We start from the raw sequence: 14603 nt of genomic DNA, 5'->3' as shown, positions 1-14603 counted from the left end.
GATAGTAGCTTATCGTACGTAATAATAATAGGCCTATCGCCTATTCTTAACATTTACAGCTTGTTGTGGTCTCGTCGTTTCGAACAGACAACTCGCTGCAGCAATTCTGTGTGATTTACGTACCGCCCGGCCTCCTCGCCGATTCTGACCAGAAACTGTCGCACGGAGCTGGGATCGAACTTGCACCTATCTGCCCCAATCCTGGTACTCTGAACTGTAATTAACCACTGGGCCACCATGCAAGGTGACGTATAACGCATAGTAATGTTTAGAAAATATAACTCAGTACTCACGGCAGTGAGTGACAGAGAGCGCATTTTCTCGTGCATAAATCAGTTTTCATTGCGATTAGTACAGTGCATTAGAGCTAGAGATGTCGTATCTTTGATACAGGCATGCCCGCTTCTTAATTAAAATCGACGAAAACGTGAAGTCACGGACGGACAGACAGACGGACATGGCGAGCACAATAGTGCATTTTGCGATAGAGAAACACACTGATAAAACGACACAATAAAATAATAGAGAAACACAACGATAGGACACCGTAGCGATTTAAAAGAATGAAAAGATAAAAACAACGTGATGACGTAAACGTGGGGTGATGAAGGTGCAAAAAAAATCTTTGGTGCATGGACTTTTATTTTAGCCATATTTATCTCTGTTTACAATACACACAAAAAATTTATCGTGCAATCGTCGCGCGCGCAAATTGAATAAAATTAAATTAATGGTTCTTGAGCACTAATATGTGTAGTATCGAACCCGCTTCGTTTTCTTCATGAAAATTGTTCATAAAGCAATGCATCTAATCCACGGGGTTTCTGATGCCTGGCACGGAACATGTAAAATTGTAAATAGTGTTTCCTGCCAAAAAATTGTTGTTTAAGTAATGTTGACAATCATTTCTGATTTAGTTATATCACGTATTGTTATTATGCACCATGAACGCAGTTTCATTTTTCACTAAAATGCTCCGAATTTTTTTCCTTGTGAGAGCCTCGCTTTGTTGTATTCTGCTTTCGAGTCATGCGTCATACTGACGGAGGATTCTTTATTCTCGATATTTTCAAAACGTTTCTTGAGAGTGAGTATTCGTTGACAGCGGTTCTGATTTTTTATCATTTGAAAAGAAAGGATTGCGTCGTAGCCGGCACCCTCCTTCAGTCTGGCGCGTCTGCGGCTGAAGGGGGGAGCATGCAGGTCTCCTTTCACCGAACTGCCCGGCCGGGTGCGGCTCAACGGACTGATCACACCGGCGGTTGGAGGCGCGCAATGCAAGTTCCGTTAACTTGCTTACATTTCTTAAGTCTGAATAGTCAGAGCGAAGCTGTTTGTCTAGCTCACATCAACGTTGTTCTAACCGTTACCGTGTTTACGGTGACCCCGACTAGAAATTATGTTATCTTTCCATGAATTGGAGACTCCAAATTTTGCAATTTTTGCTCTTTTTGATTTTATAGATCGTTGCTTTCCAGGCACACATAATAGCTGCATTATTTACTTTAATGGTAGCTTATTGGTAAACTCATCAATTTATTGTTAAACTTTTAATCAATCGTTAATTCTTAGTATTAAAATTGAAGTTTTCTAGTGTAATTACAAATATCTGAGGTAGTCTCATTAGTCCGAAATAATGGCGTGTTTTCTTAAACCGGCTGTCTGTACATAACCAATATGATATTGATGTATCTTAATCATATTAAATAGAAACTTCATGTTCCCTGAACCACAGAGACAAAGCGGAAAAATTCATCCCGCTAATCAAGTTGTGCTCTACATTTCTCGTGACGTTGTCCAACGCAATCCAGCTTAAACGTCGAAAGCGTGCATAGGTTGTGCAAATTCGTGATACCACGTACGCGCCTTGAATGATCCCATATTACAAATATTGCTCATTACTGGAGTGCCTTCAATATAAAATTAAATTAAGTGAAAAATATTTTCATCTCAGTCAAATTTTTTAATTATGTTCTGGATGTGCTAAAAACTATTAAATAGTTGCATGAAATTTTTTTTGCTCAACTGCTGTTCTACTAGCAAGTGAACATTCGATAACACGGAGTTAGTATCTTGTATACACTTGCTATTCGGAAATACACACTGGCAGCCCTATATTAACCTACTTAAATTGTGATATACAAAAGCGGGAGAAAATGGGAGTCTAAGAGCTATAACGGACCAGAATAATATAGTTTTCGTCTTCTCACGGTTAACTGAAGTACAATAGTGTCATTGAGTAGGTGCGCTCGTTATCTCCGTAAGTTTGCTGATAATGCTTGCAGCTCGTCCAGTAACATCAGGCATGCTCAAGAGGACAAATAGTTATTATGGCTTCTAGAATGTTTGTTTTCTAATTAAGTATAATTTTATGCTTGGAAGTTTTAATGCAATCTGTAACTGGAAGTCACAAACATTTCTATCACTAAACTCATGTTGAAACTGGGTAACAAGTCCATATTACATCCAAGGATCAACAAGACGAGGAAGCCACATCGCACTTCTAAAACGACCAACGAATATTTTGGAGTAGCCTTGGAAAATTTCCGAAAGGAAGAAGGATTGTGATTATGCCGAATAATTCTTGGTTTGACTTCAGTCGCTAAGGACATGCGTTACAGTCTTTATTCTTAGTGATACGATTGAGTGTCAACTTTAGTGACGGAGATATTCTAGCCTTACATTCCCGCGATGATTGCACCATTCTAGATTTATCGTGCAGCTATATTTCGCTTTATTTACGTCAACAACAACTGCATCTCACCACGCGCCTGTAGAACTGTTCTGGACAAGGTTTTATAAAACCTCGCGTCCCGCAATCTTCGTGGATGACGTTATGGGTTAGTGTTAATGGTCAGTAAGTAGTTGTAGGACTCGACGATAATTAGAAAGCTCAGGTCCAACTCAGTTGTAGGCCTGAAAAGCCAAATTTGGATTTTTATTTTCGTATTGGAGGTGTTGGGTTCTCTGGCTATGTCGGTGGAGTGAGACTCAATGAAAAGAAAATGCTTCTTCGTCTTCTGCAATTGCCATTACGGAGCATCAAAGCTCCGGCCCGATGGGAAAAGCTGGATTCCGGGAATTTTAAACTATTACAATTAACGAATTTTTCCACTGATATGAATGAGGCATCGAAAATAAACTTTCACTATGCCTTGCACGAGAAGACAGAGATATTTTTCGGAATTGAATTGAGCCTACAGAGAGAAACACTTCGTGACGGACAAAGTTATTTGCTTCTTTCATTGAAGTCTTCAGGGAATTCACTAATTTCAGTTTTCTTGAAAGTTCTCCGGAATAATTTTTATGAGCTTTGCATATTAGGGCCAACAAGTCAGGATAGCAAATGTTCAAAAAGGACATCGCCTCCCACGGATGAGGTTGTTGGCCTCTGTCTGCTTTAAAATGGGTAAAAATTCGAAGCAAAATTTAACGAAGCCCAAATTTAAGCGCAGAATTTATTCCGTATGAAAAATTCATTGCAGAAAACTGGACTGGATATCAATATTGGAAGGCCTGTGCCGCACTTGACAGATGGCTTAGCGCTCGCACCCGCTACCGTGACGAGGGTATATGCCCACGGGAGCTTCACGCCCATCCTAAATAACAAATTTTTATACTCTGAATCAGCAAGCGGATTGTCATCGTAGTTACTCGACGTTGCCTTTCATAAAGAATTGGTGATAGCGAAAGGTTATTCTCGACTAATAAACTGCAACGCTCACGATTAGTACGATTCTCAGCTCAAATTGCGATAATTTGGGGTTTTACGCTTGACTTCATCGTTACCAGCTGCCATAGCATTCCAAGACTCCCCTATTTTTAAGTTACCTGTTTCTCCTGGGAAGACATCAGCCCTTAGAAGTGAAGGTCTGTACGTGTGCTTAACAAAAAACCAATTCAACACGACTAATGCAATAGCTGTGTTCTCCTTAGTGATTGATCAGAACGCATCAAAGTGGTTTTACGAGGAATTCTTTACATTTAATATGTTTACAACGTCAATTATTGTTGTGGTATCGTTACCGGTTGTGCACGCATGCAGTTTGTTCGCCGTAGCTGTTTTGGATAAGTTAAAGAAATAAGGCAAAGTGATGGTAACGATACTGAACCTTTTTCATCAAGCTTAGCCTGGGGACGTAATAGATTACTCATTGTAATAACAAGGGTGAAGAAATTATGCGAATATTTTGTATTACATTTTAATGCATAACATGCTCAACAATAACGGTCAACTTTGGATGAAAAAGCAAGTTGTTATGATGAAATGACGATGATATTAATTCACTCGGGTACGCAGAACCTGTCCTGAGCCATAATGCACTGGCTGCCTCTAAAATAAGCTTAAATTACGATGATGAGGGGATGATTATGAAGGTTTAGCAATGGTAACAGATGGAATCTAGTCAACGTTAGTAAAGTCCACTCCATGGTGCTCATTGAATAAGCCAATAAAGGAGACTAGTGATTACCACCATCCACCACCTTTGCCCTTGCCACCTCCCCACCAGCTGCTGCCCTTACCCTTGCTTCCCTTCTTATCATCGTCGTAATAGTAGTCATCATGTGTGGGGGTGATGTAAGCAGGAGTGTAGTGCACCTTGGGAACGTCAACGAGCCTCCATTCTTTGGTCTTGTAGATGACAGGCTTGTGCACGAGGATGGGCTGAGTGTACTGCGGCTGAGGGGCTTTAACGACCACGGTTTTGTACGCAACCGCGGGTTTCTGGACCACAACAGGTTTATTGACCAAGACTGGTTGCTTCACGACGAAGGTATCGTCGTAGTTGTAGTCGTAGTCATAGTAGTCTCCTCCTTTGCCTTTTCCTTTACCTCCTCCGAAGAAACCTCCTTTGCCCTTACCACCGCCTCCCTTGCCCTTGCCGCCATCGTAGTCACTGGTGTGATGAGTAACGACGTAGCCAACGCTTTGCGGTATGACTGGTGGGGGTGCATATGCACCATATCCTCCTCCAACTGCTCCATATCCACCACCACCATAGCCTCCACCCACTCCACTATAGCGGCCGATGCTACTACCTAGACCAACGCCTCCAGTTGCATCATAACCGCCAAGCCCTCCAGCTCCGGTACTGTAGGCGCCTCCAACAGTACTTCCATAGCCTCCACCAGTCGAAACAGTGCCTAAATCTCCAGAATATCCGCTGGAGAGCCCCAGACTGCTGGAACTGGAATATCCACCCAGGCTACTGGACGAGCCTAAGCTGTCACCGTATCCTTGTCGGTCGCTGAGGGAAGTTCCTCTTAGTGCCTCAGCCGTGTCGTCGGCGGACACGGCAGCCAACAGCACAAGCAGGGCCACTTTCACCATCTGAAACAGGAAGAAGTGATGAGTTATGCCGCCTAATAAGAAAATAGTTAAGTATTTCTATACCTAGATTGATTTCGTAACACGCTTAAAATAATGGTGAGAGAGGTAAAATTATACAATAAATAATGATGAATCATTGGTCAAGAGAGATCTCAAGAAAAGATGATATAGCGAGTATGTAGATCACAAATATTTTACAGTGGTGTAGGATTTTGCAAAATCGAGAATAAACAGAGTCAATAGTAATGTATGATTTTTGTCTTCCCTAGGTAAATTGAACAGAGATTTAGATGTAAAATCGAGAATTGCACTGGTCGTGTAGTTTGCGCTAAGTTATTCGACTTGATAGATTAATTTATCAATAATATAAAGATGCGGCTATAAATTTCAACTGTATATAAAGAGTTAAATTCACATTAACCAATAATTTCGTGCGCGAAAGAATCAATATATTCATCAGTATTTTTTATATACAGCGTTTTATTATCTTCCAATGTAATGAGTGCATTGAAAGTTATTCCCTCCACGATATATACAGCGAACGATTTTACAAATAACTTGATACGTCTGCTACTACTCTGATATTTTCTTGGTGACAAACTCATTCGACTTTTATATATACTCTATTGCCTAAATTCAGTCTCACTCGACTGCTAACATTACAGGAGTTTATGTTTATTTCCTGTTTGTAGCAAGTCGTGATAACAGTTTCTACCATTACCTGACTACCCACCCCAACCACACATTACACACAGCCCCGTTATAACGTTCCTCGCGCAGCAACGGCTAACCGCGCGTTGTCAGTTACAAGGCCTTGCGGTCATTGGGTCCTTTTGTTTCTGTGGATCCAGCCGGTTGTGCTTGTCACATGAACTGCAGGACTCACTGTTATTCTAGACTTCAAACTGAACTCCGATTCTTTTTATATTCATTAATAAATATTCCTAATGAATAACATATTAGGTTTACGTCCGAGTAGGCACTATTTTCAGATAGTTATGAATTTATCGCCGTGTCGCAAGTTTCCTACATTTTCGTTCAAATCACGTTATTCCTCTCGGCTTGTGTAGGATATTCGACCAATGTGAATATTAATTTAATAATAGGCGCCTTATTGATTAAAATATGGGATCGGAACATGTTGCCAATCTCATCGTCAGCAATCGAAAGCGATCTATTATTGTTAATATTGTTGTATTGATTACATAGTTTATAAAATTCTACATGCTTTTATTTGGCATTTTTCAAAACATTCAAAGAATGTTGTGATTAAGTCTTAATTAAGGCCACTTGTCAACAACTGGGCTGGGAATTGATCACAAATACATGCACCTCGAGTTCTATGCTTTCAACGTCACAACAATCACTAGCGGTGCTGTCTTGGTATAATTTAACACGAATGTCGTTAAAAATAGCAAACATTAAAAAAACTGAAGATATAATCCATTTAAACGGTTTCATCGTTCAATAATAGAATTGAAGATAATAACAGTGACAGTGATTACTGATGTGAAGGAGAAGTCCTGAGAAGGTATTAGTCGCTTACTTAACCCAGATCATCAGCGTAATAGGTTGAAAAAAGCGAAAATCACTGAAAATAATCACCAGTTCTCTTATATAACATAGGCGTCATGCTGCTTTTCGTATTTCTGTTCAAATTTCAAGTTTCAGATCGTTGAAGGCACACCAGAGCAGCGTCACGTTATCGTCTTCATCTCGCCGGTTTTCCAGCCCAGCCGCGGGCCGGAAGCAGCACACGCCGCAGCGACAATGCCGCAAACGACTGGAAGGCGCGGTTCAGAAACCTAAAGAAACTCGACTTGAGCAAGCCGGCCCAGTACCGATCACTAAAGAGATGGGTAAGGTATGTTTGTGCTCTGTCATTCTATAGATCTTCCGCAGCTGCTGTAAGAGGAAGCTTTTCGGCAGGAAGGTTAGGAGGAGGTTTACAGAACGCGTTATTCGATGGCATGTTTCGCAAAGTCTTAGGTTATTCGTTCACTTTTATCTTCGTCCGCTAAATTAATTTTTCCATGGATCTTGATCAGTAACAATGCAGATTTTCCCATTATTGAAAAATAATTAATGGTGTGCGCAGACGACTAGTAACAAAAAGTTCTATCGTCAAGCAGGAGTTAGGGCTAGGTTCATGAAATAAATTTTGAATTAATAGTTAAAAACTATATAGTTAAGCTATACATAAGCAAATTCTTAAATAAAAGCCGGAGCTGGTCGAGCTTTACCACAGGCGATAGTTTCGAGTGCCGTATTAACCATTTTCCTTACAATTTCCATTTCTTTCGTCCATATACCATCGTTGAAACAATCTATTGAAAAAATGTCGGTTGTTGAAGTCCTCATGCTGAGAAAGTAAATCTCAGTCCTCAACCGCTTATGAATTGATCCGACAAACTTGAATTGCTCTACATGTCAAACGGCATAACTTTGTAAAGCGCAAAATGTGATACGCACAGTACAAAGCGCACAATGTTCTGTGTACAGTTTGATGCTTACAGTGTAGTGCGTACAACGCAACGCGTATAGTGTTTAGCGCAGGCAAACGCCGAAATATGCCGCGCGAAAGCAACACAACGAGTCATCTTGCAGTCTCTTCTCAGATCACAACACGATAAGGTTCTGAACATGATAGATATAATCAATCTATGCCGATTGTTCAGATTTAATTCGAATGAAAGTTTTGTCCCAGTAAATAAGTGTATTCGCATAAGTGCTGCATTTTGAGCATTTTAAAGCTTTTATTACATTTTTGCAATCGATTCACAGAAGGGAAATTACCGTGGTCATCTTTGCACAAAATGAAATGCACGGTGCGTCTGCCATGTGGACAGATCACTTGATGTTACATGACAAATAGGCTCTACAATCTGGACGTGGTAGGTTGTGACTTGTGACGCGGACAATGTTAAGGGCATGGACGTTATGACATGAATTATAACGATAACGCCGGGTCGTCGGCAGAATATTTTATTTATATTTTCATTTATTTTATATTGTCTAATATTGTCACCATCGGCATAAATGACTACCTAAATCCCTCATCTCTTCAATGCGTGCAAAAAATGGACATATTACCTTACGAACACCGTTGGTAATAAAGGCCAAGTTTTCGTATCCCGGTCTTATAAGGCGAGTTGCGCAAGCGTCTCCCAGGGCGCAATGCAGCAGCCATCAATGGCGAGCCCTCGAGTCCGCAGCTGCCGCAGTCAAGCGAACAATGTCCGGTGGTGGGGGTCTACTTCTCTCAATATTTCTCTCTCTTTTTTTTTCTCTCAATCTTTCTCTCGCTCTTTTTTTCCCTCAATGGCGTCCAAGAGAAGGAAGGGTTGTCCTAGAAATTCTTTCGTGGTAAGAAGAACGAGCCGGCAGGGCAGCCGGCTATTGAGCAAAGGTATTGTTTGCATACCAAGACGAATGTTGTGGCCCAATGAACACGACTTTGCGCGCCAGCAAAAAATATAACTTGTACAAATTATTGCTTTACCAAACCGTTAAAACATGAACTTAACTTCAATTCTAACGTGAGCAGAAATATTCTTAACAGTTTTCAGGACATTACAATGCCGAAGTTCACATTTAAAACAATTGTATAAGACGACCTGCCAACGAAGGCACATGCATTTGCAGCTCATTAGCTCTAAATATGAAACTGAAGCCTCTTAATTACAGTGAATCTTCATCATTAATCAAATTCTTTTATGGCCCCTAATCTATTATGAGATTTGTGAATCGATCATCAATCTTGAGATTAATGACGCTCTAAAAAACTTATGTAAGTTTAAAGCAATGCAGTAATTTCCCATGTTATAATTATTGGAAATCTAAATTGTTTAATGACTTTGAAAATTTATTGCTGCTTTAAATTTAAATCAATATGTTGACTCTACTACAGTAAAATAAGATGAATGCGAAGAAATAAATTAATATTTACTTCAAAATTTTACTCACATCTTAATGATACATAGAAACTTGGCCTCGCTACGGAGTCTCGAGCAGAAGCTTCTAACCCAATACCGCTGATATCTAGAGCATGGCTGCCGCAACTGCTGCAGCACTATACGGGACATAATCATGAGAGCGATGCAGGAGATGCTCAGATAGCAGCCTTTCTTTTCGCCCTTGAGCGCACAATTTACTGTAGTTACCCAAGAAGAAGAAGGCTTGCGTACCACATCCCCGGGCTTTGCTCTCCCCAGTGCACAGATGACGACAACTTTCGATCCACAAAAACTGGATTGCCTACATAGGACGAACCCATTCGAGCGCCAACGCTCTTTCTCCTCGACTCAAAATCGCCTTCAGAAATTTCTCCCTGTCACAATTGTGCCTGCCATCGATATGGAAATTTGTTTTGAACTCAATTCCTTATTGGCTTGCGTTCACTGCCACTAGTGATATTTTCTCGACTATTAATGACCGAGAATTTTCTATTAATGACTATTAATGACCGTGACTTTCACGAGTCTCAATTTCAATAATTGCACACGAGCTAACAAGCAGACAGCGAGAATCATCACTCAATGCATCACAATTGTCAAGCCAAGTGACGATTTAGATTTCAGTCGAAATCAATTACTGAGTTTGATTTTAAACAATAAATGCGTAATAGGAGATTAATAAGTCTGAATCCTGTAACTTTATACCTAACATTGTAGCAAGTAAGATATCCCATCCGATAATGAAACAGTTAATTTTTTTTCATGACCTGCACCCGGCTACCTGATGGTATCATGAAATGCCAATTCATTTTTCTTCTAGATTCCATTTCTCCACCAGCAGACTCGCCGTCAGCTGTGCAACAAATCGAACCGACCTCATTCTAAGTTCGAACTTCTGCTCGCTATAGTCACATTCGAAAAGTCTGACCGCAACCTCATTCTCCGTTCATCCTGAGGCTCTTATACTCCTACTGCACATAATTTCACTTTACTCAAAGAAGATCTAAAGACACTGCAATTTTCAATGCTAAAATTACCACCGCCGCATTTTTGCTTGATAGACTGAAAAACTAGTGGAATTCGGAAAAATTCGGACGGAAAAATTCGAACATGGAATTATCAGGACACGTTCCGATTAACGGGAAAAGCTGAAGGCATCTGCCTCAAGCATGTATTTTCAGGAATGGTTCAATTATTATGTTTTATTATGGCTCTGTTACTGCCGGTCGGTTTTTTAACTATTATAATTGCACACTCTTCGCTACACAATGTAACCGTCACCCACAAATCATAAGAATTTCTATTTTCTTCTATTAATAAATACGATTCTATCAATCAATCCTATAAAATTCTATCAAGCTACCAACGTTAATTAGATGAATATTCCAATTCCGTAATCGCTCCCTACTTCAAGCGACGTTTTTCAGTCTAGTCAGAGAAAGGAAATTTTAACAATTAGACCTCAATGGTGCAGAAGGCTGGCCAAATGCCATAATGCATTAGAGTTGTCATAATTCATGAGCATTGTCATGATGCGGATGCATAACCATTCTGCATAAATGCGGCTTCAGTGAAAGTGCAGGAGTGAAGGGGTGCAAGATTACACCAGACACCAGTCCAATTGTACTGCAAATGCACTGATTTAAAGATTGTAAGTGAACGTATAATTTCCAGTAATTACAACTTTTTATTTATAGTTATAATTTTCGGTAAGTCAGTTATTCATTAACAGTTATTTTTCTCAGTTAAGTGGTAATAGCAATAATTCCCAGTTATATGAACTATTCAGTTTCAATTGACTCGTACTTTGAGTTGCAAACGAAGCGTTAATATTGATACTGAATAAACAAATATTAAATAGCATTACTTCATTCTACGTATATATTATTCGTATTACAAATAATGGTGATTCAAGTTACAGTCAATAGAAAAAGGCTTGAGTTCAGGATTTTTCCACTTGAATTCTTGCTTTAAAACGATCCTCGAATAGTTGGCCTGTAAAAAGCAGTACCGGGATCTGGTTACATGATACAAGCAGGCATATAAGAAAAAGCTTTCGCTTATTCTTTTATGTTGCACCCCCGTATGCTAGGTGAAAGCAATGCTTTATCACTTATTGTGTTTTTTTTACAGCATCCAAGCGTCTCGATCTCTGTTTAGAACGAAAAAAAAAATGCAAATAGATAGAGCATTGGTGGCGCAATATGGCTCGTAGTTGGGCAGTAATTTCTCATCTGCTGCTAAAGTTATATATTAATTTGATGCAGGCTAATATGTCAGCGAATTTCTAATTGGAAAATTTTGTGTGTTCAAATGATCAAATAATTTTTTTAACGCGACAGAGTTTTACTTTTTTGGGGAGAATATTATCGGACGAAGCTGTCGAAAGTCACATAACATAAGTGGACGCGCCGTAGGGTTGAAAGTTGACAAAAAAGGTTCAGACCGCCAGAACTGAGAATATCGACCAAAAGTTACAATTTTCACAGAATTCAATTTTTGGAATTTAATATTGAATGACTTAATATTTTCTGAATAAAGACGTTGCTAATAATAATATTGATAGGGTGTCTTCGCGTGTAAAAAGCAAGCTAGTATATTTACTGAAGGCTGCGCGTAGCAGAATATAGAGGTAATGTCGATGCATGAAAGTATATATGGTTTACAGTGTGGAGGTGTGGATACAAGCAGTTATGGATAAATGGTGCGGAGAAGGTGTGGATCCACGCAGGTATGGATAAATAGTGTGGAGAAGGTGCACGTGGATCCAAGCAGGTATGGATAAATAGTGTGGAGAAGGTGTGGATACATCCAAGTATGAATACACAGTGTGGAGAAGGTGTGGATACACGCAATTATGGATTTAATTGTGTGGAGAAGGTGTGGATACACGCAATTATGGATTTAATTGTGTGGAGAAGGTGTGGATGCACGCAGTTATGGATTTAATTGCGTGGAGAAGGTATGGATACACGCAGTTATGGATACACAGTGTGGAGAAGTTGTGAATACACGCAGGTATGGATACATATAAGTGTAGAGATGGTATGGATAAAGGTAAGCATGGATGCCTATTGTAGAGATGGATATATGAAAGAGACAATAAGTAGGGCTCTATATAGACATGTTATATCCACTACACTGAATACAGTGTGTAGAGTTCAGCAGATAATTTTATTCTTCACTGTTCCTTGCGAAGTGCGACGAACAATTAAGGAACATTTAATGAACAGTGCGACGCGTTCAACTCTACGGTTTATATTAAAAGATATAACGAACGTTATAAATACTTGATGACGCTAATATTAAGCTCATTTCAAGTGGCCCATATTGAGATCGAGTACGAAAATCTCCGTGACTTGCATTGCAAGCGACAATAATGTCGCTTGCAACATAACTCAACAGAATAACAACATAACTCAACAGAATTCCGTATTACGTAACAATAAATTATATCATTAGTTTTCTTAGATAGCAATGGAACTACCAAGTAACAAAAAATTACTCTCAACACGATATTGGTAAGCTTAATGCATACGCGTTGCTCGTTGCATGATATATAAGGGAAAAATATTTCTGAAGTTTAAATCATAAATGTGCTAACCGTTTAACCTTTTTTCCAACATCTATTATGAAATAAAGATTATTTAATTAGGTCAAATAGCGTATTTGAACATTTCTCTCTCTGGACAATGATATTAGGCAGTAGGTGAACAAATTAGATCGAAATTTCAAGCATGTTTTGGAAAAATTGCTTGACCTTTAAATGTAGTTGAAGATTTTTTGGGGCCAATGGCTGTAAAGTTTTCTTCACTATTCTGTCACATTATTTGGTTGAGAGGAGCGTGTGAGTTCGAAGCATTGTAATGAATATGAAGGACAAGTTTGGCTGGTCATAGTTCATGATTTCGAGATTATACCATAGGTACTTCCATCAAATGAAACATTTCAATTATCTAAAAATTTCTAGCATCAAGAGCAAGTCGTTATTACTGAACAATTGCCCGTACAGCCCTAATTTGATTTCATCCAACGACACGGAAATACGTTATTTACGATGACCTAAAATAGCGACTCAGCTAACGGGAACGTTGATTTACAGAGCAGCGCTGTTACCGCCGGTCGGTCATCCTAACTAAATAAATTGCACACTCTTAGCTACACAATGTAACCGTCGCCCCACAAATCATGAGTATTTCACTTCTCTTATGACTGTTTTAATCTAAAGTTCACGGTAGTCGTGCCTATAGTACAGTTGTCAGGATTTATAGTCTGTCAAGCACTTTCGTCACCCAGTTCTGTCGTCGATGATCACTTGTTTCGTCACTTGAAGTCACTTCGCCGAGTAACGCCTAAACTGCAAATTTCGAACGTCACAAAAACTTTCAGCTGTCAACGTCACTCGTCAGGTAATTTGGTGTTGAATGCAGGTCGTTGGTTCGTTGTTTGAGTGTTGGAAAACGTCAAGGGGAAAATGACAATTGAATGATAAATGAAGAAGAAAATGAATGAAGCATTAAACAAGTAAGCTGTCAATGAATGAGAATTAAGATACATTAATGAATCGTCACTAAATCAGAGTGTGGTCACCAGATTCAGACTGCCACTGCAGCCGGGCAGGGAAAAGAGTGCCACGCAAGGTGCCACGGCGGAGCTCACCTGTTCTCTCATGGCTGCCAGTCTACGATTCACTGTAAAGGAGGTGCGGGAGGAGCCTTTATACCCCCGACGCGCCTGGCACTTTTACTTCTGCAGGAGCCAGCCTCATGAGCACCCCTCCTTTGGACCCTCCACAGCACCCTTAAACAAGACCTCTCCATAGGCCCACCTACTGGACCCTCCACAAGACCTCTCCATTGGACCTATCCATAGGGCCCTACATGGGGACCCTCCATAGGATCCCTCCGTAGGACCCTCCATGGGACCCCTCCGTAGGACCCTCCACAAGACCTCTCCATAGGATCCTAAATAGGGACTCTTCATAGGACCCCTCCGTAGCACCCTCAATGGGACCCCTCTACTGGACCCTCCTCAAGACCCCGCCTCAGCTCACTTCCCCAGGTCCCTTAAAAAGACCCCTCCCAATTGCACCCCTCCCAAGCACCCCTCCGCGTGCCTCGCTTGCTGGTGGTGCAGCCGGTGAGTGTTTCATGAGACAAGCCTGCGCCTGCGCATGTTGTGATGAAAGTGCCTGCGCCTGCGCATGTTGTGATGAAAGTGCCTCCGCCTGCGCATGTTGTGATGAAAGTGCCTGCGCCTGCGCATGTTGTGATGAAAATGCCTGCGCCTGCGCATGTTGTGATGAAAGTGCCTGC

At 40.4% G+C, this 14603-nt stretch overlaps 1 protein-coding gene across 1 annotated transcript; it reads right to left on the bottom strand.

The window, feature by feature from the left end:
• Nucleotides 1-4186: 4186 nt before the first annotated feature.
• On the bottom strand, nt 4187-14025 carry LOC108682527 (glycine-rich protein 5). The gene is made up of 2 exons (XM_018171713.2): nt 13948-14025; nt 4187-5332 (listed from the first exon to the last, which is right to left on the bottom strand). Exons 1-2 carry the CDS (start codon nt 13957-13959, stop codon nt 4469-4471), a joined length of 876 nt encoding a protein of 291 aa, XP_018027202.1. The 5' UTR covers nt 13960-14025; the 3' UTR covers nt 4187-4468.
• Nucleotides 14026-14603: the final 578 nt, after the last annotated feature.

This window comes from Hyalella azteca, unplaced genomic scaffold (genome assembly GCF_000764305.2).
Source record: "Hyalella azteca isolate HAZT.00-mixed unplaced genomic scaffold, Hazt_2.0.2 contig10516, whole genome shotgun sequence".
Taxonomy (NCBI): Eukaryota; Metazoa; Arthropoda; class Malacostraca; order Amphipoda; family Hyalellidae; genus Hyalella; species Hyalella azteca.
The sequence above is the reverse complement of the archived record's forward strand: the minus strand, read 5'-3'. Positions and strand labels throughout refer to the sequence as shown.